General features: G+C 44.2%; 1 protein-coding gene across 3 annotated transcripts; it reads right to left on the reverse strand.

Annotated features, from left to right (window-relative positions):
* Positions 1–607: 607 nt before the first annotated feature.
* On the reverse strand, positions 608–24,642 carry DCAF10 (DDB1 and CUL4 associated factor 10). Of its 3 annotated transcripts, none has more exons than XM_074569197.1 (7): positions 24,303–24,642; positions 18,714–18,827; positions 11,764–11,961; positions 11,101–11,300; positions 10,203–10,313; positions 8,911–9,056; positions 608–5,885 (listed from the first exon to the last, which is right to left on the reverse strand). In XM_074569197.1, exons 1-7 carry the CDS (start codon positions 24,596–24,598, stop codon positions 5,517–5,519), a joined length of 1,434 nt encoding a protein of 477 aa, XP_074425298.1. In that variant the 5' UTR covers positions 24,599–24,642; the 3' UTR covers positions 608–5,516. The 3 variants fall into 3 exon arrangements, with proteins under 3 accessions (XP_074425298.1, XP_074425299.1, XP_074425301.1); XM_074569198.1 differs by having other exon boundaries at positions 608–5,861; positions 24,303–24,639; XM_074569200.1 differs by lacking the exon at positions 18,714–18,827 and having other exon boundaries at positions 24,303–24,639.
* Between the last annotated feature and the right edge of the window lie 54 nt (positions 24,643–24,696).

Here is a 24,696-nt window from a genome sequence, read left to right on the forward strand (position 1 = left end):
GCCCCACTGCTGGTGCCTCAGGTGATGTGAAACGAAGGCGAGTTTGTTTTTGTGCAGATGCTGCTTTCATGGTGGCTGCACTGGAGCCCAGACCTTCGCCAGGGGAAGCACTGCAGGGCAGCGTGTCGCTCTTGGCACAGGCAACCCGGGACCCGCTGCTCAGACCCGGCTGCCCACAGCAGCGCAGGCCCGAGAGTTCCCAGGACAGTTCCCAGCTTCAGGCTGGTCCTGGGGACAGATTTGAGCTCACCTCTGCAAGGCTCCTTCAGCAAAACTTTACGCGAACAGCAATGCTCCTTTCAAGAGTTTGCTGTTTGAACAAAAGGAGCTCTCTACCTGGCAGGTACTGTCTCAGGCAGTGGAATGGTTAATTACACTTAGTTTGTCATTATGATACTAGCCCCAACATCTGTCCTGCTCTCTAGAGCTGCTTCTTCTCACAAGCATGCTTGACGGTAAGGACAGTAGCCAAGAAACCTGCAGAGGGGAGACCTGCAGTTTGTTTTGCTCTACGCGCTGGTTTTTTCCTCTTAGTTACACGGAGTAGATAAGAACCAGCGAGCATTACAGAACAGAGCTCAGTGTAAGATAAATACATTAAAATAGATTTTAATTCATTGAATTATTGTTTAGTTTATTATGCAAGCAAAAGAAACTGTCCACAAATAGTAAATTACTGTACGGCTGTAAGTACAATATTTTCAGAGCAGGTCTGATACTTCCTATACTGTATTAAAAGGCTACAATTTTTACTATGAAATCTCAGGTATTTCAAAATATTCTACATGCACAATTTGTTCTTGTATTAAAAACCTTACACTTAACTGAAGATACTTAGTGCTTAAGAAAATGCACTTTTGACCAAGATCAGGAAATGAGAAGTTTCTTTTTCCTGCAGGATGAAAATATTATGGGCTGTTGACTTTTTCCCTTTACTCCACCTTTTTTGAATCTTGTAAACTAGATTTTTTAAAAGCTTTCATTTGGCAAGTGTATTTCTTTCTTCTAGGAGTTCACATTTCATAGAGCAACAGACCCATGTTTTACGGTATCAGGACCTTCTCCACATCAGTATTACCCAAATTAAAAAAATAAACCCAACACCAACAAACAAACAAAAAAAACCCCACCAAAATCAACCAATCCCCCCCCCCAAACCCCAGAAAAACCTGATGTTTACATTCTAATTCTGGTAGTAGGCAATCAAACTGTCCTTACCAAGACTCCAAGAGTGCAAACAAACGTGCGTGTGTGTGTCTGTCTGTATCACTGTGCTTTTCCTCCTATCCCCAATAGTTCCGTTTGGAGGTTACATTATTCCCTGAACTACCCATGTTTGACAAGTGAACTGATGCCCCATGGCGGAATATACACTGAAATAAACACACACACACACCTCATACAGAGAAAGTACATACACATGAAATTTCACTGTATCGTCCCATTAATAGTTTCTCTCCCCATCCCCACAAATGTCTGCAGTGATTTAAAGACTCTAATGGAACACTCAGAAAATGCATTTACTCCCACAACATAAAGTCACTGGACTACTACAACAGGATTACTACCTTCAAACACTAGTTTGGTTCCTGTAGATGCTGCTATTTGTTCACATTCCCACAGAGATCTTAATTATGCAGTTTATCTGCTTCTGCTGATCAGCCATGCTGTGAATGGAGGAATTCTTTTACTACAGAAGTTAATGAATATGAAACCATGCATTTAAAAAACGTACTGCATGCTTTACAGTCACACAGAGAGCTCTATCTTCAGTAGGAAACACTGTAAAATTTGTCAAGTAATGTAACGCTTGAGTGGTCAAAAGTCAACCAGCGTAAAGAAGCCTCCGGTGTAAGTCGTTACCATACTCTGCTTTGGTGCAGTCTTTCATCTACTATTTGAAACATTTTCTTATATGTATTTCAGACAGTTTTATACAGTTATAGAAGGTTAGGAATTCATCTTTTGAAACATAACAGTAAGACACACTGTTGTTTTGGTTTTTTTTACTATCGAGAAATAGTCCAAATCTCACCAACAAATTACTTCATTAATTCAATAAGGCAAGGTAATACTATTCAGAAAGACTGAAAATCAGTCCTTCCACCAAGATGCAACTGCAAGGTATACCAGTTATAAACTTCGGAATAGTGTTTCATTAAGTGTTACGTGAGCTTCACAGGTAGGAGATGAACCTTCACTGAAAATTTCCAAGTATTGTTGAAAAGGAGTAATCAAACAATCAAGACCCAAGATTACCTCCTTACTCTAATTCAAACTCTTACAACGTAATCAGAAGAACTAGGTAACATTTCTACAGCATACACGGACAGAATCCATCTTAATATGCATGTGCTGGACACACTACAGAAGTGCCAATGTACCATCAAACCCCTCAACCAGGTCAGCTTGAGATCAGCCCCACGCTCCTGCTCCCAGGGCAGGGACTGTCACCCACCGCCCCCAGCGTGGGCGCCGCGGCTGGCACCCGGGTGGGATGACACGTCTCGCTTCGCAGTAAAGTTCCTTATGCAGAAAAGTCAGTGTCCACCGTTTCAGCACAATACTCGTAAAAAACAGCGTATCATGAGGTAGAATTTAAAAAGTAACACTCAGTGCATATTAACAGGCATAGAATTAAAGTCACAAGCAATCTACCAGTTCAAATAATTTCTGATAGGAAAAACCAAAGCCAGCTATGAAAGCAAACGAACCAACCAACTCAAGAACTGCTTTGATTTCACGGGTGCTTCTTCGCCTCCAAAATGAACACAGTTCAAGACTGTGAGAACAGTATTCAAGATTTCTTCAAAATGTCACCTGTAGCCCCTTTAATGATTAGCAAAGCACTAAGTAAGATGAGAAAACAGCAGCCTAGAAGTGGGAAGAGCAAGTGCTTAGGGAAAAAGCCATCATGGTCCAGTGCAGGGACAGGGGGAGAACAAGCTGCTAATGGGGTTTTTTTTTGGCGTTTGGTTTGGTTTTTTTTTCCCCAAATACCTTGGCTAATTAAAAACTCCTTGTAGCTTAGCTCCTCCTTTGCATAAAAATACTATGTTCCACAACTGTCCTCAAGTTTTCTGTACAATTCACTTCCATTGCTTTAAGTCATTAACGAGGGAAGTGCCCCTGAAATGCTTCTAACAAACACACAAATCCTCGCCGCTCCACCTGCAGGTTCGTGTTCACAGGCTGTTATTTGCGTTCACATGGAGCTGGGTGCAGATGGAAGCCACGTGTTTCTAACCGGTCTGATACACTTGCGTATTTTATTCATTTAGTCACTATGCCCCATTTTTCATGGCTCAGCCAATTAATTTAAAATTAAAAGAATACCTTTTTATGAACTGTGTTCCTTGCCCACAGGTCAAAAGCATTCAAAAGGTACAAGTATTTGAACTCAAGAGTTGATGTTTTAGAAGACTTCACTTGCGATTTCATCGGTGTACTTTTGAGTTCCAGACAATAGTTTCAGCAGCAACAGAACTGCTCAGAAGATACGCTACAGAACATTCCAACCTATGCGTTCCTATCTGATAAGACCATGGGCATTAATTTGCATTTTAAGTTAACTGAGTATATTTACTTAAAAAACTTTTCTTCCTCCTCCTGCAGCTGGGATGCTATTCTACTGAGATACCATCACCAAATAATTCTGTTAAAAACCCACGAGAAAGAAAGTTTAGGACTTTTACCAAAAAGTAGGAAGTCTGTTATCTGCACACACTTGACTACTTGAATGTGGTCCTTTAGCAGTCAGTTCCCAGAGGTGACGAAAACCCAATGCAGGAGTAATTAACTAGTCCTCAGATTACCAAATACCCAGTATTGGAGGCTTTGTATTACTAAAGAAATTCCCAAAAGAGAAAATCAATTTTTTTTTTTTCTCATAATGCAGAGGAACCTTAGATTTCAGATTTCTCCACCAACACCCAGAGTATGCTACCTACACAAATTCAAAACCACAAGAGGATCCTTGGGCTTATGTATTTCCAGCAATCTCATCTGCATAGATGTCTTCCTTTTCCCCAAACACGTATTTTGCAAAAGGCTTTTTAGGAGTCAACTTTTAAAAAGCACGCTCTGTCGAGCTGGAGATAGTGAATCTGAACGCCAAAATATGACAGTCCTTTTTAGGTAGAGTTTTCCTCCTGAATTGAGTGTGTGATTGATCAGCAAAACCTTAGTGAAATACTGAAAAAAAAAGATCTTGGAACATGTAAGTAATGAGAATATTACAAACTGATACTGATGTATGAGACTGAAATAACTGCATTTACAAGGTTAGCTGTATTAACTTGAGGCCTAAACTTGGCATTCATACTTAATATGTGATTTAATGGCGAACATTAGCATTTTTCACATCTTACGATAAATTACCGGTTGAATCCAAAAAGATCTTATTGTAGGCAGGCATGCTTTTTATCCATTCCCAAACTGACAGTACATGTGAAGAAAGGCTCATCTGGTGATCCTACGGACCCGTCCTACATGAATTCCTCTCACAGCAATGGTGCGGGTGAGGTGTAGAAGAAGAGTCAGGTGGGACATAGCCTTAACATCAGCAGAAAATTCTGCAGTGTTAAGTTTCAAACGTGGGATTACGGTTTAGGTTACGATGTGGAAAGCTCCCTACAACAGAAACCCTGGCGGCTGAGAAGTCAAAGCTGCCCGAGAGAGGCTGGCCGAGGACACCCCCTCACACGAAGTGTCCCAACAGTTCATCTGCAGTGGTTACAGGGCAGGGGGGTTAATGGGCCTTCACCCATTCAGCTCCTGCTTCCCTGCCCCAGTTTCTTCCTATTAAATTCTCTTGAGGAAAAAATGCAGCTACATCTCCATCCAAAACCTCTTCCTTCTGGCAGTAAACACAATATATGCAAACACAGAAAACCACATGTTAACTGCAGCAAACATTACAGAAAGTCGGCTCATTTTTCTAGCCAATCACAAACAACCAAATTAATATATAAATTAAAACAAAATTTTCTTTTCTTTTGTGACAGTAACTAACTGTGTCAGTTACGTAGAAAAGCAGCTCGTTATCTAATAATCACCATATGGTAGCTTCAGCAACAGAAAAGGCCAAGGAGGTGTACGTGAAGAAGTCCAGCTCCTTTGGAACAAGGAGGCGGCGTACCTGAGGGCGCCTTTTGGCTGAACTGCAACCCTTGCCCCCTCTACATTTGTTTTGAATAGCCCACTTCAAGTTGCATCAAAGGAAATTATCAACAAGTACTATGGTACAAACAAACCAGAACAATGACTCGATGGCACAGGATCAGCAGGAGCAGAGGTCTGCTTGGAAGGCTGGAAACACAGCATGTGGAAGTGGACTGGTGGGTGCAGTATGAGAATGCACAGAGTGCTGGGCTGGAAACTGGTTCCGCTGTTGTGTTCAGAGACCATAGCAACTATGATCTTGTCTGGATTTAGAAAACTCAGAAAGAACATACTTCAACTAAACTGAAGTGAAAACCACAAACGTCTGAAGGTCCTGTTGATGCAAGATGTGCCTAGAACTTTGGCTGATACAGAGAAACACATCCGCTAAGGCACCCCGAGGCAATCTGACAGTGTGTTGGAGAAAACTTGGTTGTCAGTACCACGTCATTGTGGGAGTAGAGGGAACGGATTTCTTTCAGGGGACTGGCTTCTTTGGGCAAACAGTCGACAAGTTCGCTGCAGTGTGCATCAAACCCCAACAAGCGGATCCCAAAGCCATGCGGGGATGAAATCATCCGGCCATCAGGACTAAAACAAAGTTCTTTGATGTAACCCCGGCCCACATTGGCTTCTTCAATGCAATGAGTCAATCGCAGGGAACAGCGAGGCGAGACAGGGCGCACAGGGGCTCCTTCCTGGAATTCATAGACACAAGTCCACTAAAGAGAGAGGCAGAGAAAGGAATGTTGAAATAAAAGTACAGCACTGCAAACACTCGTTCTCTCCCACCGCATGTTAAGCGAATAACACAAGAACGACCAATACGACTGCTTATCTACTCTTTGATACACACCGACTAAGAAACACAGAAGACAGGCCAGTCCATTGGCATCTCCTCCGCTTTGAACTGTCTAAGCAAAAAAGCTGCGTTTTTAATTAAACAGGTGCTAGATATAATCTTTTAAATCTAGTTTTTATCTGGAAAGAGCAAAGCCTAATCCTTTGGCCAGGCATCTGCTCTAATTTAGTAAACATTTAAATGAAATCTATAATAAAGTAGAACTCGGCCTACTGTAATTTACAATTGACCGTTGGCATCTTATGCCCTTAACTTCAAATGGAAAGAAATCTTGAAACAAGAGGTAAATACATTTTTGAAGGAGTGTTATGAACAGCTCTATAGCCAGATCAGTACTTGTGAGACAGCCAGGGATTTTAATGTGTAATCTAATTATCTAATCTCAAACCAAATGCAAAAACAGCTCTATGACAAAGTTTATATTGTGTTGAAAGATCCATTTCAGCCACAAGGCAAAAGAACTGTTCTTAGTTCTGTTCCATGTATTCTACTGAAATAAACACAAAGGGAACAATACTAATGAATATTAATAGAAGACAGTAAGTCAGACACTAGGACTATGCGAAATTATAACTAGGTCAATCACCAGTATCAGCCAAACCAATATAATATTTCCATTTTCAAAAAATTCTGTGTCGTATACTGGTTTGATGATAAGTTTACAGAACCAGCATTAAAATTTGTAACAAATCTGCTAAGCTTTCATTCGGTCCTCTACACACCTGTAAGAGGTCACCATTACAAAGAATGGCTTTCTTCAAACCCCAAACAAATAAACAAACAAAAAAAAAACCCGATAAAAAAAAAAAACCAAACCAAACCAACCCCAATTTATATCAGCTATCAAATTAACTAAACTGTTTATTATTGGTCAAGTATTCAAATAATTCTTTGTGGTTTTGGAAAATAAATATAAAAGCTCTGTGCCTTGAAAACAGAGTGGTCTGCACAACTGCCACGGCAATAACTTTGAAATAACCCTAGGAAAAAAGGTGTTTGCAAGAGGACCATCTGATGGAGCTCAGGTGTTCTGAAGGCTCTGGCTGAGCTTTAAGTGAACTTGAGTTAACCCGGAAGTTACTTCTTCAAAAGCAGGTGCTCTAAAACACAACCCGCAGGCTCTTGCTTTTTGTATACAGTCCATGAAGTTTTTTCGCTATTCTGAGTGCACTACAGACTGCTTGTTTGCCTTACAACAGGGTCCCAGTGCAATATAGCAGCTATTATGTGACACTTCACAAACAGAATCTGGGGAAACATGATCCAACACTGGCCTTAAAGTCTGCCATTAGGGAGAGCCACCACACAGGAAGACCTGGACAGGCTGGAAGAGTGGGCTAACATACCATATGAACCACATGAAGTTCAACAAGGACAAGCATAGGCTCTTGCATCTGGGAAAACATCATCAAGGAGTGTAGCACAGGCTGGGATCTACTCAACTGCGGAGCAGCTCCATGGAAAGGGACCTGGGGGTTCTGGTGGACAAGCTCAATATGAGTGAACAATGTGCTGCTGTGGCCAAGAAAGTTGACGGGACGCTGGGTTGCATCACTGAGGGCATCACCAGCAGAGATAACGAAGTCATTATCCCACTCGACTTGGCACTTGTCAGGCCACACCCAGAATACTCTGCAAAAAAGTTGTGGATGGGTTGGAAAGGGTCCAGAGAAGGGCCACCAAGATGATCCAAGGTTTGGGAAGCCTGCTGTATGAGGAAAGGCTGAGAGAACTGGGTTTGCTAGCCTTCAGAATAGAAGGCTTAGGGGAGACCTTATCACCATATTCCTTTATTTAAAGGGTGGCTACAAAGAAGATGGAGACTTTGTTTTTACAAGGAGTCACATGGAAAAGATTAGGGGTAATGGGTACAAGTTACTCCTGGGGAGATTCGGATGGGACACAAGAGGAAAAATTTTCACAATGAGAACAATCAGCCATTGGGATAGCCTCCCTAGAGAAGTGGTGGATTCCCCAACATTGGACGCTTTTAAGATTCAGATGGACAGGGTGCTAGGCCATCTTGTTTAGACTATGGTTTGCCAAGGAAGGTCGGACCAGATGATCCTTGAAGTACCTTCCAACCTGGGATTCTAAGACTCTATGATTCTTTAAAGCTGTTTTTACGGGACTGAAATCTGCAAGTGGTATATGAGCTGTAGATGGTCTTATGACTTATTACTTCAAGTAAAGGTTTGAAATGGATTCTGCCAGAAAGATCATTGATACCCCCTTTATATTTAAGTTGCAGAGTTTTAGGATGAGAGTTGAAACCAAGGCACTCTGTTACATAAACTTCACTGGAATGCATCACATTCAGACCTATGGCGTGGCAGTTTTAAGGAGATGCAGAAATACACCATGAGGTTTTTTTTACAGCAGTGTAGGAGCAGCCTCTGGAAAGCATCATCAGCACAGCAGGAGCACTTCATCCTTGAAGCACCAATGGAGGTAGAAAACATTCCAAAGGCACTTGAGGAATTCAGAGGAGCTTCTCTGCTCAACTTGGACCACGTACACAACTCTCTAATCCTCTGTCTTTTCCAAGTTAATGCCACCTACATTTTGGCAGTTACATATTTTTAAGTCATGTATTCGGCAGCACAACTGTTGTTTGAAAACTCTTAACAGAGCCGTGACCTATAAAACGTATTCTGTGACAGAGATGGACAACAGGAGTATTGAATGCAGGATACAAAGTCATATGAGATCATTAAAAAAAAAAAGGAAAAAAGAATTTCATGATCTTTGTAAAAAAAACTTGTAAGCAGCAATAACAGACTCATTTATTCAAATGCAAATTTACCCCAAAAGAAGGAAATCTCAATACAGTTGTATGTTCGATACATCTTAACGTATTTTTTAAAAAAACATATTTGTTTTACCTCCTGGTCATCTGTATTACTTGAGCACCGAAGAAGCGTAGCCCACCCTTTTGGATGTAGCTGTAGTGATGTAATGCAATTGCCTCGATCTCTTTCTCCAGGAACCTCTGGTGTTAAGACCTCCAAACTATTTCTAGGTGATCCACCTACAAGGGGAAGTCAAGGTTAAGGTCTCAATGAAGTCTATACACTGATCTTCACCTCATCAGTCTAGTGCCGAAATGAGGTCAAACAGGTGACACTTTCACCTGACTGCTAGAGAAGACCGCACCTTTATGAAAGGATAAATCAAATACGAAAAACTGAAGCTAATACCAACGGGTTCAGGCCTGATTTTAAATAGCTTATTTTTTGAAATTTGCCTTCCAAGAGCTGTGTTAAATCACCTCATATTGTGAACTAAGTCAGAGTTAGCTTTCCACACCTACACTCTTCATTATCATTAAAACAAAGTCTAGAGAGTGTTTTTTCTGTAAGAACTACTGGTTCTCAAACTTCTGAATTCCTTCCAAAGTCTGTTCAGCTGTATGCAGTTTGCCTCCCTGCACCCCCTCACCCCTAGAAAGCTTTTCACCAGTAAATCATGCCCAAGTATCCAGATAAGCCTCCTCCTTTCATAAGTACAACTGAAATTCTCAGAACCAAGGGTAGTTAAAACTTAACATTATATTTATTTTAAACTGCATGTGATTCACAAACTATTCACCAATTTGCCAAGTTCACACTGACTCTCTGAAATGTATCCTAGATTCAGAGGAAGCCTGCTAACCATAGGATCATCAGTTTTCATAGCTCTGTAGTTAGGTAGGACTTGGTTTGTAATCAGAACTCCACAAAACACCGTGTCCACATTTGAGACGTCTTTGCGTATTCTTTTTCCATGCTATTCACTTCTTATGGAGAAACTGCAGACACATATTCCCATCATTAAGGAATACAAAAAGCAACATAGCTATGTTCTGCTTCGTTGTTTTTTTTTCCCCTAAAGGTCATTCATGCAAACTTTGTTTGAGGAAAAAACACAAGGGAAAGAGAGCATCTCTATGTAATAACAATAATGTACTAATATAAAATAAAGATCTTGTTGCTGTCATCAGATTTCTTGGAAAAAAATTATCAGATCCCCAGCCTTCGCTGTGCAACAGTATTTTATTGGTTTATTAGAAGTCATAACGATGCTATTCTTTTAAAAGTCACAGAGACAAAAGCTATTATACTCTGGCCACTTATAGATACAAAGAGTCAAAGTCCATGATTTTTTTTATTATTATTTTTTTAAAATCTTTTCCTACCTTCTCGCTGGGAGGACCGCGACATGTGTTTCTCAGACAGTAGACCTGAATCATTCTGGTGACATGGTGAACCAACAGCCCGAGGACCAGACGAACCTGATGAAGTTATGTCTGCAAACAGCATGAGCCATGTGAACATCCCAGCTATGCACAGCCCACTTATTACGCACGTCCCTCACTTATCCCTCCTTAGAAATGTTAAGTAAAGGGTAAGGCACCCTGTTAAGAAAACACTTTTGAAAGCTCAGTTTATACTCTAAAAGTACCATTCTGTTTGTGCCTCATACAAATAAACTGCCAGCACAACAAACTCTACTGGGAATAAGAGGCAAGCTGCTTTCCTTCCTTCTTATGCACTGACACTACTAGAAACTGGGGCATGAATTCTTCCCGAGACCACTCTCTTTACATTCTGACATCCTAAACGGCAGAGTTTCTGTCAGTATTTTGCTCTGTTAGTACCACAAAGCAGTGACATTTCAGAGCAGGCGATTCTTCCAGGTCTGCTGCCAAGAGCAACTACACCACTACACAAAAGCCATTAGTAGTTGCTGGAGCCCACGTACAGTCAGCCCACTTAATGTGAGTTAAGTTTCTTTTTTACAGGACCGAGATAGATAAATAAAGCTAGAGACTCCCAGCTCAAGGTGACAAAATTCCACAGGCGCTTTATCCTGTAGTGCTGAAGTCTTGATACCAAAAATCACTCTAGAGACTCTACCTGAGTCAGAACCGTACAGATCCGTATGACCCCCTGAACAACAGAACTGCTGCTGTGCCAAAAACTTCCTCATCAGAGTCCTTCTGACTCTACCTCTGCCTTCTTTTGCTAGCTAATAGTATCCCATAAAACAACTCAAACACAGAAGCTGCCAGAGACTCTTCCACAAGCATTCACCTGAACTTGTTGTCCTCCTAGCTCTTAAAATGGGGTAGCTGCCAACCTCTAATGATTTGTTTAGGTCAAGGTCATGCAAAATCAGAAGATATCCAGAGGAGGTTGAGATCAACATTTTGGAACAGTCTGGAGTCAGCCTCATTCGCATAAGAAAACGGGTGTGAAAAAACTTCTTGTGGGGACATCCATCTTCTGTGCACCTGGACAGTGAAAAAAACCCACAAGAAATGGCTGCAATTAGCTTTGACTCAAGTCCCTAATAATGTCCAGAAGAGTCCAAGATCTGCTGAGCATCCTTATTAATTCAAAAACTTTTTTTCAGTACTGTCTTTATCCTATTTAAATCAGATTTTAATGAAATGGCAAAAGTCACATTTTCATACTACCACAACAATGAAGACAGAGATTTTTCAAAAAAAAAAAACCCAAACCAACAAAAAAACCAAACTACATTTTGTCACGTCAGCAAGAAAAGCTCTCTTTTTAGCTACTGGACTAATACCATATAAAGGTGATGCAAGTTCTTGATAAGGGCTATAAACTAATCCCAGTATTTAAGAATGCATTATAGCACCATTCAAGGAAGCAGGTGTTCCATCTTGTACAGAAGAAACCTGTCCTCCTGTGTTCTAGAAATGTAACAGCAGTAACACAGCCACTTACCTGTTTGTGTCCCAGATGATCACATTTCCATCAAACCCTGACGTTACTAGTAATCTTGTATTGGTATCGTACTCGATGTTCTTAACCCAGCTAGTGTGACCATGCAAAGTGCACACTTTTGTGTTCAGCTTTCTCAAATCCCAAAGTGCTATTGTAGTGTCATCAGAACAAGTCGCAAACAGTCGATTATCTAGAAACCTGAAAATGGGAGAGAAATACTGTGTCTGCTTAGTGTCTTCTCCAATTTAAATATTCTTAAGCAGGAATTTAAGCTAACAGAGAAATAAATAAGAGTGGCCACACAAAAAAATTAACATACAGCAGAATATTTACCAATAAAACAGTTCCATTGAAAACCAGTACCCTTAGGATATGAACCAGTAGCACATCTGTAATAGCAAACATATACAAACAGCAGAAGCATAGTAAAAGGGATTTTTTGTTTGGTTGGTTTTTTTTTTTTTTGTTTGGTTTTTTTAAATGAATCACATAAAGATCACACAACCACCAAACCACCAGTGGAACAAATGCTCACACAGAATCCCTGTGGTAACTAAACCAGTCACCCATCTGGACAATACTTAGTTTTAAACTTGACAAGTCTTTAAAAGACACAAACATCCTAGTACTGGTCAGCTTTTGGACCACTGGCAAGACACTCCCACTGAGTGGTTTGGCAGTCCCTGCAACAGGGCTCTGCCAGCCTGCAATGTTTGTAAGTTATGTCTTTCATCTTCCTCATTTTTGCCAGAGCCTTTTTCTACTACAGACAGGCAGCAATTCTATCCTCATTTCAGACTACACAAGATCCTATCAGCTTGTAATTAATCAAACGCATGCTCCTCTTGACTGTCCTCATTTCTACCTGCATACCCACCGTCATTCTTCTCCTACTTGTCTATAAACCTTCCTTTCTTCCCCACCGCAGACATAAGCTCCCTGCACTCAAAGGAAGTTTTTAAAAGCAAGATCACCTTTTGCTATTCCTACTGGAAGCCCCCGACCGCTTTGACACCTTGCTGCTCCATACGGTGTATGTCCCGCCAGCTTTACCAACCACGTGGCTTATACTACACAGAGTACTGCTACCTTGGGAACATGTACTAGATTTAAATCTGAACGCTGCCACTGTTTGCACATTCCCCTAGACCCTTAATTTCATTCCACCTTTGCCCATCATTCTCCTTGGAGCCCCTCCACCTCTGCAATGCCCAAAGAGCATCGCTCGCTGCAGCCGCAGACCCAGGAGGAGCTATGCAGACCTTCTGCAGCCAGGAAGGTTTTCTACCACCTGGATGGCCTGGACAGGTGGTCAAGGGAGGTCATCCTCCCCCTCTGCTCTGCCCTGGGGAGGCCGCATCTGGAGCAGTGCATCCAGTTCTGGGCTCCCTGGTTCAAGAGGGACAGGGAACTGCTGGAGAGAGGACAGCAAAGGGTTACCAAGATGATGCGGGGACTGGAACACCTCTCCTATGAAGAAAGGCTGAAGGATTTGGGTGTCTTCAGTCTGGAAAAAAGATGGCTGAAGGGGGAATCTCATCAATGCTTATAAATACTGAAAGGGTGGGTGTCAGGAGGATGGAGCCAGGCTCTTTTCAGTGGTGCCCACCAACAGGACAAGAGGTAAAAGGCACAAACTTGACCATAGGAAGTTCCACCTAAACATGAGGAGGAACCTCTTTCCTTTGAGGGTGGCAGAGCCCTGGCACAGGCTGCCCAGAGAGGTGGTGGAGTCTCCGTCTCTGGAGACATTCCAGACCCGCCTGGACGCTTTCCTGTGCCACCTGCTCTGGGTGACCCTGCTCTGGCAGGGGTTGGACTGAATGATCTCCAGAGGTCCCTGCCAACCTCACCATTCTGTGATTCTGTGACAGTCTCCACCAAAAAGCAAGGAGCTTTTTCTCCCACATTTCTGCCTTTCCTTTCCCCAAAGTACAGTTCATGTGTTTGAAGCAGGCACATGAAGTTAAGCCTTTCAAATGCACAAAAGCAGGTACACATATCACAGTGCACGTGCAGAGCACTCTTTCACATGAGCATTTCAGATCAACTTTGGAAGTACCAGTGCTATGCTGCACAAGTGCACAGGCTACCCAAATTTATGGACTCCTTCCGTAGAGATGTGCATTTGAGGATTAGAGTGGTTTGAGTTTGAATCACAACACAACATGAAATTCTGTTTATCTCCAACTACCGCAAGAAGACCAAGCCTACTACTCTGCATTTCACAAGGTATTTACAGACCTGCAGTTCTACAGTACACTTCTACGCAGCAATTCATTTATATCACATGCATGGTGCTCCATATGCACTATGTATGTTCTGCACTTAGCAGTTCTGAGTTCTTGCTCTGTTCACAGACGATTTTGGGAGAAGATGAGAAAGTGGAAAAGAATATGGGTCATACCAGTTGGATTACTACACTGATCAGGTTAAGTCCTTAGCCTGTTCAGGTGGTAATCCTTCACGATGATGATCTCCAGTCTTCAGCCAAAATTCAATGTACGTATCACTTCTGCCTGAAACAGTATGAGGCAGATCGACAACCTTCAAGTGATTACAGAAGGAAAGAATATCTGATGTAAAAACACTTCATCAGACAGAAGGGATAGAAGGGCTAGAATCAGCACTAAAAAGGCATAGCTAGGTAATAAATTGAGTCTAGAGGACACTGAGGCAAATGCAAGACTTCTCAAAAACACCAAGTGAAGATATGATTTTGAAAGTGTACTTAGACAAGTTATTTGGTTCACCAAGAAAATTACTGGATCAAATTATTTAGTTTGGATTACACAATCAAAATAGATCATACTCCATTCCTACTGCAATTTATGCATGCCCTTACTTTTAGAAGGGGAAAGCATACTGTTTTATGTTTGGAATTCATGCCCGATGAAGACATTCAGGAAAAAAAAAGCCTAAACATAAAAGGGAAAATAAAACCTATCCAAAAACCACCAGAAGTACATGAATACTAAGGCAAGAATGATCTACACAAAGGCATGTGGTAAGTTACCCCTAGAAACAGCATTTTATCTTTTAGACTTAGAACCTGGCTACATCATGTAAAAACAGCAACAACTCCAATGAAAAATAACCAACTACAACAGGAAGAACCCAATATTTCAGTTTTTCAGGGCAAAAGTAAAAGAGAGTACACCTCTTGCCTATAGAAATCCACCATTTGCCTTTATCTTGGATGCTACAGCAACCCTGCTTCACTCACCACAAACAAGTTTCAGATGAGGGAGGTACAAATGGTTCACACAGGCAATGACTGGGATTCATTTGAAAAAGAGCTCATTGAAGGTGCGTATGACTCAGGCATATAAAACTGACTGAGACAGAGAAAGTAAATATAGATTAATTATTCCTTGTCTTCCTACTTAAGAAAAGAAGACACAAAAAAATAGACGGCCTCAAACCAAGCTAGTGAGTTTTAAAAATACTATTAAATCCTCCTTGAAACACATTTGTGCCATGGAGCTCTCAATGGGAGAGTTTTAAGTAAGCTTAAAACCTGACCAAATTCAGGTGAAAAAAATGTCTGCTTCAGACGATGACACACAAATCCCCAGTGACTGGGAGACTACTGGAAGAGGACCACTACATACTTCCCTGTTCACACATACCTCTGAAACACCTGCTATAGGGCACAGCAGTGGCAGTATTTAATTTTTGTGCTTATTACAAGCAATTTCTGTAGCAGTGTAACGCCTGGAGTCCTGCTCATTAAGCAGAAACAATACTCCAGGTAATGCTGTATTAGCCATGTCTTAAAGAATACAGTTAAGTACCTTGTAACTAAATTTATAACAATAAATAAATGGGGACGTGCAGTAAGACAGAATAAGGTGCCGCTATCCTACAAAGAAAAAATAAATCTTTAAGGAGCATTTTAAAGGAGAGCGGAAAGTTCACTACGCGTTGTCAGGCAGGACCTTAGTCTGGTGATTAACAGTAGATCTGAGAGTTATCTGCTTGGAGGTAGTACTGGTGTTTTGATATCAATCAAACCACACAGCGAGAAGCAGAGAGCAGACTTACAAAGCCTCACATGCAGACCAAGTGGAAAAAAAGGAGATCCTTTGAATAAGAGAAGAGAGTGGTAGGAAGTTTCAATGCTGTTCTCAACTAAGGAACGAGATAAATTTTCAGGACCAGCACAGCTGACTGCAAGAGAGACAGCCAACAGGCCAAGGAGGCTGCAGCAGAATGCCCTTTGTAAAATGTGACCCAGAGTAACTCACTTGAAACCCGAGCTAGAGCAGTTTGAATGTAAGGATCAGATACTGCATTAGGGGTATATAAAAAGGAAAATAAATCTCGTTCGCCTTTGCCTTCCGATATCTCGGATTTATTTCTCATAGAATCATCTAGCATTATCTAAAAACTAAACACATTTAAAGGACAGCCACCAGCATGCAAGACGTGAAAAACTGTATTTCCTTACAGAAAAGCATGTTCTCAACATCTCTTCTATTTGTGTCTGCCAGCCCCAGCTTTTACTTTAGCTTTTCTGAAAGACATCCAACTGATGTAAAATTTCACTCTCTTCTAAAAAGGACAGGCAGCTTGTGAAAAACATCAACTTATCTGAATAATGCACAAAGACACTGTCAGCCCACATTTTATTTAACTCTTTTGAGGGAAAACGCTCACAATACTTCTACAGTTTTCTTGGGTGTTTTTTTATTTGATTTGGTTTTTGGGTTAGGTTTTTTTGCTTTGAGAATCTGAGCGAAGAGAGGCTGCAATATTGCCCACAAGGTTAAAAAGTGTATTAAGTTCACATGTGAAATTCTATTCTCAGACCCAGAACAGCTAAAAATAATAGAATTTAAAAGGAAAAACATTACATGACAAAAACCCGGATGATTTAGGTTCCTACGCTTGCTGTTTCCAACTTCATCCTGAGAAACAGGCAAAAGATTTAAACCATAAAGACTGAGTTCAAGTTGAATTGCAGAAGCCACCTCATTTTCCCAGCTCATCTATATCACACCAGTATTTAAAGCAGCCAATATTTGTTTCGAAATTTCTATGCAACTATGGCAATACCTCTTATGATTCAAAATACCAGCCATATTCATATAAATACCTCATCTTGCTACAGCCTCGGATTTGCATTTCAAACATAAATCCCACATTACTTGCTCTGCTCTGATTTACCACGTTCATTCAGGGCATTCCAAAGACCAGTTAAAGCAGGTGATAATACCTGTCCTGGTTTGAGGTAAAACAGAACCAATTTTCTTTTCAGTAATTTTCAGTTAAGCATCTTTTAACTGAGTGAAATTAACGGCATATTACGTTCGCTTCTAGCAGGTAAGGTCTGATGTTTGTAGTGAATACCACGGAATGGTATGCAGAGAGAGAGGCTCCCGCTTATACTAACTGCTGTAACAGCCAAGGTCAGCTAACTTTCTAACTTTATGTACTGACTTGGAGGGTCAGCAGCAGAAGAGCATAGAGGGGCTGCGCCTGTGGGGAGAAAGGGACAGGCAAGGTGACCCAAAACTGATCAACGGGGTATTCCATTCCATCTGCATCATGCTCAATACAAAAGCTGAGGGATCAACGGGTCAACTCCTTTTCTTATTATTATTACCCATTCTTCTGCATTTGCATGGTTTCTTATTAAATATTGGTGCAGGAGTAGACTTCCACCACCCGTACCAGCATGAGCCACTCCGACCGCTCCAACAACGAACACTGCTGCTACTCCAACTCCATCAGCACCAGTACGAGTTGCCTCAGTGGCCAGGATGCAGAAAAAGAGGTCAGTTCGTTCCCCTGCCCCTTATGACAAAGGCCAGATAAAGCAAGATAGCATGGGAGAGAATTCTTCTGCCAAAAATCCAGCAGAGGGTCCTTATCAAGTAGATCCGTGAAAGGGACCTTCTCAAGCAGATCACAGAGAGAGTCCTTCTCGGGCAGTGTCAACACAGGAGGAGGAATCAGACAGAGGTAATCATTCAATACTTATCTATGAAGGACTTGCGAAATACAAGAAAGGACTTTAGCCATCATGAAGGTGAGACACTTATCACCTGGTTGCTCCAATGCTGGGATACTGGGGACGATACCATAGACTTAAAAGGTAGAGAAGCCAGGCAGTTGGGAAACCTGGCCAGAGACAAGAGGTATCAATAAAGCAATTGGGAGAAAGCTGGACACTCTCAGTCTGTGGAGGTGACTCGTGTCGGCCGTAAAGGGCAGGTATCCCTTTAAGGGTGACATCGGATGCCACCTGAGCAAATGGACCACCACGGAGAAAGGTATTAAGTACCTGAGAGAACTGGCTGTGCAAAAGGTGATTTATGGTGACTGGCAAGTGAATGCTGACCCTGATGAAATGCCGTGCAAATGACCTATGAGTCTGCACAGAGTGCACCACTGATGTGTTCCCACACATTACCTACAGTGGTCTGGGGAACATCTGATGCTGACACACCAACGGCAAATGAAGTTGCTAACCAAGTATGACAGCATGAAGACAGTCTCTCTCGTCCCCTCACTGTTGCAGCCATAGAGGAACTGACTGAGAAAACCAAGAAAATCACTGGAAAAAAATAAGAAATTATTTGAAAAATTATGATAAACTGTCCAGGATGGAGGAAAGATCCCACTCGTCCCCCACATGGACCCACACTGCAGCCCTTAGGAGAAGACACTCTTCTCCTCCCATAAACTGCAGCTCTTCCATCAACAAGACCACCTGCCAGCATTATACACCACCACTTTCAGATTCTTCCTCTTCCCCTTTCCAGCCTTTCCCCACCTCCAATACCAAAGAGAAGGAAAATGGTACAAAGCAAACTGCAGCCTAATGGCTTCACAAAACCCACTCTCCCCAAGAAAGTGCGTAACACAAACTTATCACACTGTTGTAAGAAAAGCATCTATGGTAAGACAAAATACAAGATCTTTTATTCCTTCTGGCCTACCTGATATTATTTACACAGTCTTCATGAGCTTCAGAGAGAGTTTTGATGTGCTTTGAAGAGATTGGGTCAAAAAGCAGTACTTCAGTCTGTTCACAAGCAACAGTCAACACTGACCTGTAGGGGACCAGAGCAAAGCAGAAACATTTGTATTCAGTAAAAGAAATTACACCTGTGTGCATCCAGCTAACCTCCATTCCCTGTCCTCAGGGAAACATGGCTTCACCATTACTTAGCGTGGCTTTCTGTTTACACTGCACAGAATCTGCAGCAGTGTTCATGGTTTTTTATTAACTTCTTGCAGATGACTATTCTCAAGTACATAACACACAAATAACGTAGAAGAAAATAGCATGTTGTTTTATTCTGGAGAAGTTAACTTCTCTAACTCCTCTTCAAGAGACCATGACTCTTCTCCTGCCTGGCTGCTGACATAATTAATGCACAGCTTGTGCACCATGTGCACCACATGATTTTTTTAATTCACTTTTTTTTTTTTTTAACATGCAAGGTGGTTGTTTTGTAACAGCTATTTACTTCATAGATCCAACGATGGCATTATTTAAATCTCATAGTGAAGTGTATTTACATCAGTGTTTTTTTTTTAGAAGTTACTTGAGGCTGATTTGTTCCACCTCTGCAGTGCAGTGCACAAACTCAGTGGTTCCTGTCTGGGAAAAAAAGAAGAATCAAGCTCTGGCATGAAACCCACTGCTTTGTTCATGTGAGGATCATGGAATTTCAGAGTTGGAAGGGACCTCTAGAGATCACCTAGTCCAACCCCCCTGTAAAGCAGGACTGCCCAGAGCACATTACTCAGGGCTGCATCCAGGCAGGTCTTGAGTCTCCAGAAAAGGGGACTCCGCAACCTCCCTGGGCAGCCTGTTCCAGGGCTCTGTCATCCTCACCATAAAGAAGTTTGTTCTCATATCTGATCAGAACTTCCTATGTTCCAGCTTGTGCCCGTTACCCTTTGTCCTCTTAGTGGGAACCACTGAAAAGAGTCTGGCTCCAACCTCCTTAAACCCACCCTTTAGATACTTGTAAACATTAATAAGGTCTCCCCTCAGCATTCTCATCTCCAGGCTAAAGAGTCCCAGCTCTCTCAGCCTTTCCTCATAAGTGAGATGCTCTAATCCCTCACTCATCTTTGTTGCCCTACACTGGACTCTCTCCAGTAGTTCCCTGTCTCTCTTGAACTGGGGAGCCCAGAACTGGACACAGTATTCCAGTTGTGGCCTCACCAGTGCAGAGCAGAGGGGGAGAATGACCTCCCTTGACCTGCTGGCCACACTCTTCCCTATGCAGCCCAGAATTCTGTTGGCCTTCTTGGCAACAAGGGCACATTGCTTGCTCATGGATAATTTACTGTCTACCAAGACCCCCAGATCCTTTTCTTCACAGCTGCTTTCCAGCAGGTCCACCCTAACCTGGTGCCTGACATTCTTCCTCCCCAGGTGCAGGACCCTACACTTGTCCTTGCTGAACCTCATTAGGTTCTTCTCTGCCCAGCTCTCCAGCCTATCCAGGTCATGCTGGGTGGCAGCACGGCCCTCTGGGGTGTCAGCCACCCCACCCAGTTTGGTATCATCAGCAAACTTGCTGAGCATACACTCTGTCCCCTCGTCCAGGTCGTTGATGAATATGTTAAACAATACTGGTCCAAGTATTGACCCGTGGGGGACACCACTGGTTACAGGCCTCCAACTTGACCCTGCTCCATTAATCACAACCCTCCGAGTCCTGTCACACAGGCAGCTCTCAATCCACCTCACTGTCCCCTCATCTAGTCCACACTTCCTCGGTTTCCTAAGGAGGACGTTATGAGAGACAGTGTAAAAGTCTTGCTGAAGTCAAGGTAGATGACATCTGCTGCTCTGCCCCTACCCAGCCAACCAGTTATACCATCACAGAAGGCTACGAGATCGGTCAAGCCTGATTCACCCCTTGGTAAATCCATGTTGATCACTTCCAATAACTTCCTGCTCCTGAACGTGCTTAGATACGACATCCAGAACAAGTCGCTCCATTACCTTCCCAGGGACGGAGGTGAGACTAAAAATCTTGCTTCACATTGCAGGAAAGAGGAAAAAAAAAGACATCAGCACCCAAGAGTAAGTGGAAAGGCATCTACTCTGAAATTCTACTGCAGATTTCCCGTATGACTGTGCCCATGTCACTGCCTCCCTCTGTTCTTCCACTGGCAACACTTTTCAGGGCATTGGGAGACACTGTAGTTTGCTTTCCGGGGTGTCAGCCGATCAGCTGAAGAGTCTGTAATATGCGAGGGTCTGCAAGGGGCTGTACAGAAGGAGGGAGCACAGCCGGCGTCGAGTGCTGGCTGCTGGCTCGCTCGGGTGAGCCAGCTGGCCATGAGCCACCCTTACACTGCCACTGCACCAACCCTCATCAAAGAGGACAACGTATGGAAACACCCCCCTCTGGTCTGCCTCCCTGATCAACCACGACAATATTCCCCTAAGACCTTTACAGGTGCTACCCCAGCTACACTACCTCTTCGTAACAGGCAGCCTGTGCTGAGGTGCAACCACCGACTTCTTCAGGGTAAAGACGTAGGTACAGTTTTCTCATCTCCTGCCATAACACTGACTTTGATGGCTATTCAGTTTGGCATCCACCCAAAAGCAGCACAAAGATGACATTCAGACTGCATATTCAGGAGCAGAATTTTTAAACCAAACTCTAAAGGACAGAACCCTTCCCCGATAATCCGACTACTCAAGCTCTGCTGACTACCAGCATTTTTCTACATCAGAACAGCATGAAGCCAGTAAATGCTAATGGCAGAAATAAGACTGATTCAAAGCTTTATTTAAAATATCTAGCCTTTCTGCAACCGAGTCATTGTTTCACTAAAAGCTTATATTATAAAGTTTAGATTTAAAATGTTTACTTTTTAAAATAGCAAAGAAGTCAGGGGATTGCTGTCAGACATCACATACTATTAAGTACAAAGAAAAAGAGTCCTTGGACAAAAGGTATTGTTGTCTAAATGCAGTAGTGCTGTTACGGAAGTGACGGTCAAAGGCAGTAATAGCAAGACACTGGCACCAGTCTAAATTGGGCATTAGCAGAGACTCAGGCTGGGAACTTAGCTAATTGTTATCCATGTTTTTTGAGACATTCAAAACCCACCTGGACGCGTTCCCGTGCAACCTACTCTATGTGAACCTGCTCTAGCAGGGGGCTTCAACTAGGTGATCACTTGAGGTCCCTTCCAGCCCCTATCATTGTGTGATTCGGTGATTACTACTCTGAGGACACAGAAAAGTCTGGAGCAAGATTTAGTATCTTACTATATCACCTAATTCAGTTGCCAAAACCAGAACAATTTCAAGAACTACAATTTCAAGGATGTTACCTCCTTTAAAAAAAAGCACCTTTTCTTCCCCACACGAAGACCTTTGTGTATCTGTGTATTTACGGCTTTCCTTGGAGGAAAAAAGTAATCAAAGACCTTGTCCCAGGATACACATTATTTGTGAATGAGACCAGAGAGAAGTCTGCAGAGAGTTCACAGGGGTCCAAACAGGCACAGAAAACACCCACTTGGGCAGGCTGTCTGGCTCTGCACCAGCCTCTCCTAGGGCATCAATATTTAATGGGTTCATGTATGTTGAAAAGGTCTGATTAAGTCCAATGACACGACAGTGACAGTGAAGTCTGGCCTGCTAAATTAGTGAAGCTGACCTCCTGAAAAGCTCAGGAGTTCCCCCAGCCCTGCAGAGCTCCAACCCGTACAGAGGCATTATGGCAGGAAGGCAGCTGCCCTTGGTCCGCACGCCGAGTGCGAGAGAGCAGCTTCCTGCGGGCCAGACCTCACCCGCAGCACAAAGTCCAAAGGCACCATCCCCGCCGTAGCCCCACAGCAGCGCTTCGAGGAGCCAGAAGGTGACAGAAGGGGCAAGCGACAGAAGCTACAGAGAGACCAGAAGTCTCCACTGCACAGGATGGGTCTTGGCCAGCGCAGGTTAGGCCAGCTCTGTGACAGCTCTAAGCTGAGCATAACCAGCAGAGAATCACACAGAAGTGAGCAAGGTTTGGGCCATTTCATTTGGTTTTCAGGCAACTGAGATTCAGAACCATGGTGCAAACTCACACCCAGCACCACTGGTAGTCTGCTGGGCCTGGCCCTGCAACCACACCAGGTCCATGGATGTGTCTCTGTGACACCAGAACCTTCTTGCTGGGTTTGTTTTGGAGCAGGAAGGTCCCTGGTTTAGCTCACCATGCCGCCTCACACGCCTCAGGCACAAAGGAGGTGGGAGGAATACAGAAGTACACCTTTTGCCAGAAACCTGCACAAATAGTCTTGAACAACAGACCAATTACACTGCTACCGCAGCTGACAGTTTCTACACTAGTACAAAACATCCAGGTGCAGGTATTTTTCCAATTTGCTCGCTGCAGCCAAGCCAGGAGAGCGATCCCCCCAGCCTCTTCACACTGCAGGGAGGATCCCATGCCTCAGGAACCTTCCTCACACCCGGCTGGGGATCTACAAAAGAAATCACTTTCCAGCAACAGTCACCTGAGGATTATTTTGACAGTTTTTGAAGCTTAACTTTCTCCTTTTCAAAAAACGGAGAAACAGATAAGGAGTTGAACGTCATCTCTACAGCTCAACTATGGCAAAAGTGTCATGAGTTCAGATGTTCACAGAAACCAGAAGCCTGTTCTGATAAAAACTCACTGAAAACAGAAAAGCTGACCAGCCATCAAGGGTAACTAAGATTTCAATTCTGACTATCCAAACATTGTTGAGACCGCCCTAGCCGGCAAGGCCTCTCTGTCAAGAAAACCCCACATGCGAGCACACTGCAGGATACAAATATGCAGGTGTCTCTGAAGTTAACTCACTCTGCTCTCAGTTGGTGTTCCAGGACTTCTTGTGTTCTAAATGAGCCCAAGTGCCACCTGCTTTTGTCTACACCACTACAGGAGTGTTCAGCAAGACACCTCTCAACTCCTTCCTCAACGCAGACCCACAAAATTCATGGCACCCGCAATGAATAAATGTGTCACGTTTCAAACAGAAACTTGGCTCTCTGAGGACATCTGGCACAAACGCTTCTGCGCCTTAACGAAGAGGTTCCGCCACCCTGTTCTCAACCGTGTGCCTCAGTGTACCGCCTCCCCTCCTCCCGCGGAAGCAACCACAGAGAAGCCGGGACCGACGCCAGGCCCTGGGCAGCGGGACGGACTCCCGGCGGGGGCTCCCCGCGTGCCGGGCCGGGCCGCCGTTCGCGGGCAGGAGCGGCGGAGCGCAAAGGCCTCCCGCCCGGGCCTGCCGAGCCAGGCCCATCCCCACCAGGGCCGAGTCCCGACGCTGCCCCAGACCTCACGGTCCCCCCACCACGGGTCACGACAGCCGCGGCCCCCTGGCAGAGCGCGACCGAGCGGGGCTCACCAGCCCTGCCCGGCACCCGGGGGGGGGCCGGACGGGACGGCAGCGCCGCCGGCTGGGCCCGGTTCCCGCAGCGGTCGGGCTCAGCAGGCTCCGCGCCGCCCGGGCTGGCGGGAGCGGCGTCGGGGCCGGCGGGGGAGCGGGGAACAGCGCTGGGCCCCTACCCGTCGGGCGAGTACTCGAGGTTGAAGACGGCGCCGTGCGTGCGGGTGCTGAGGTACACGGAGTCGGCGGGCTGGATGGAGCCGTACAGCCCGGTCATGGCGCGGAAGGTGTCCCGCGCCGGGTCCACGGCGGCGCTGCGGCCCAGGCAGCGTCCGCGCAGCCACCCGAACAGGCCGGCCCCCGGCGCCGCCCGCGGGGGAACGGCCGGCAACGCCGGCTCCATACCGGCGGGCGAACCAGGCCCCGGGGCCGCCTGGCCGCCGGCGGTCCCCGCCCGGGCGGCCTCCGCGCTCATGGCGCGGACATCGCCGGGCCGCGCCTCCGCCTGCCCCCACCGCCGGCACCGCGCCTGCGCGCGCCGCCCCGCGTGGGACACGTGACCTCCGCGCGCGG

This window comes from Larus michahellis, chromosome Z, assembly GCF_964199755.1.
Source record: "Larus michahellis chromosome Z, bLarMic1.1, whole genome shotgun sequence".
Classification (NCBI taxonomy): Eukaryota; Metazoa; Chordata; class Aves; order Charadriiformes; family Laridae; genus Larus; species Larus michahellis.

Excerpts from the sequence above, each read along its gene's own strand:
- DCAF10 (XM_074569197.1), bottom strand. The coding sequence starts at position 24,598 with ATGAGCGCGGAGGCCGCCCGGGCGGGGACCGCCGGCGGCCAGGCGGCC. Across the intron at positions 11,301-11,763 it reads ATCATCTGGGACACAAACAG|GTGCACAGAAGATGGATGTC; the intron begins GTAAGTGGCTGT and ends TTCACTGTCCAG. Across the intron at positions 9,057-10,202 it reads GCGGTCCTCCCAGCGAGAAG|GTGGATCACCTAGAAATAGT; the intron begins GTAGGAAAAGAT and ends TTCCCCTTGTAG.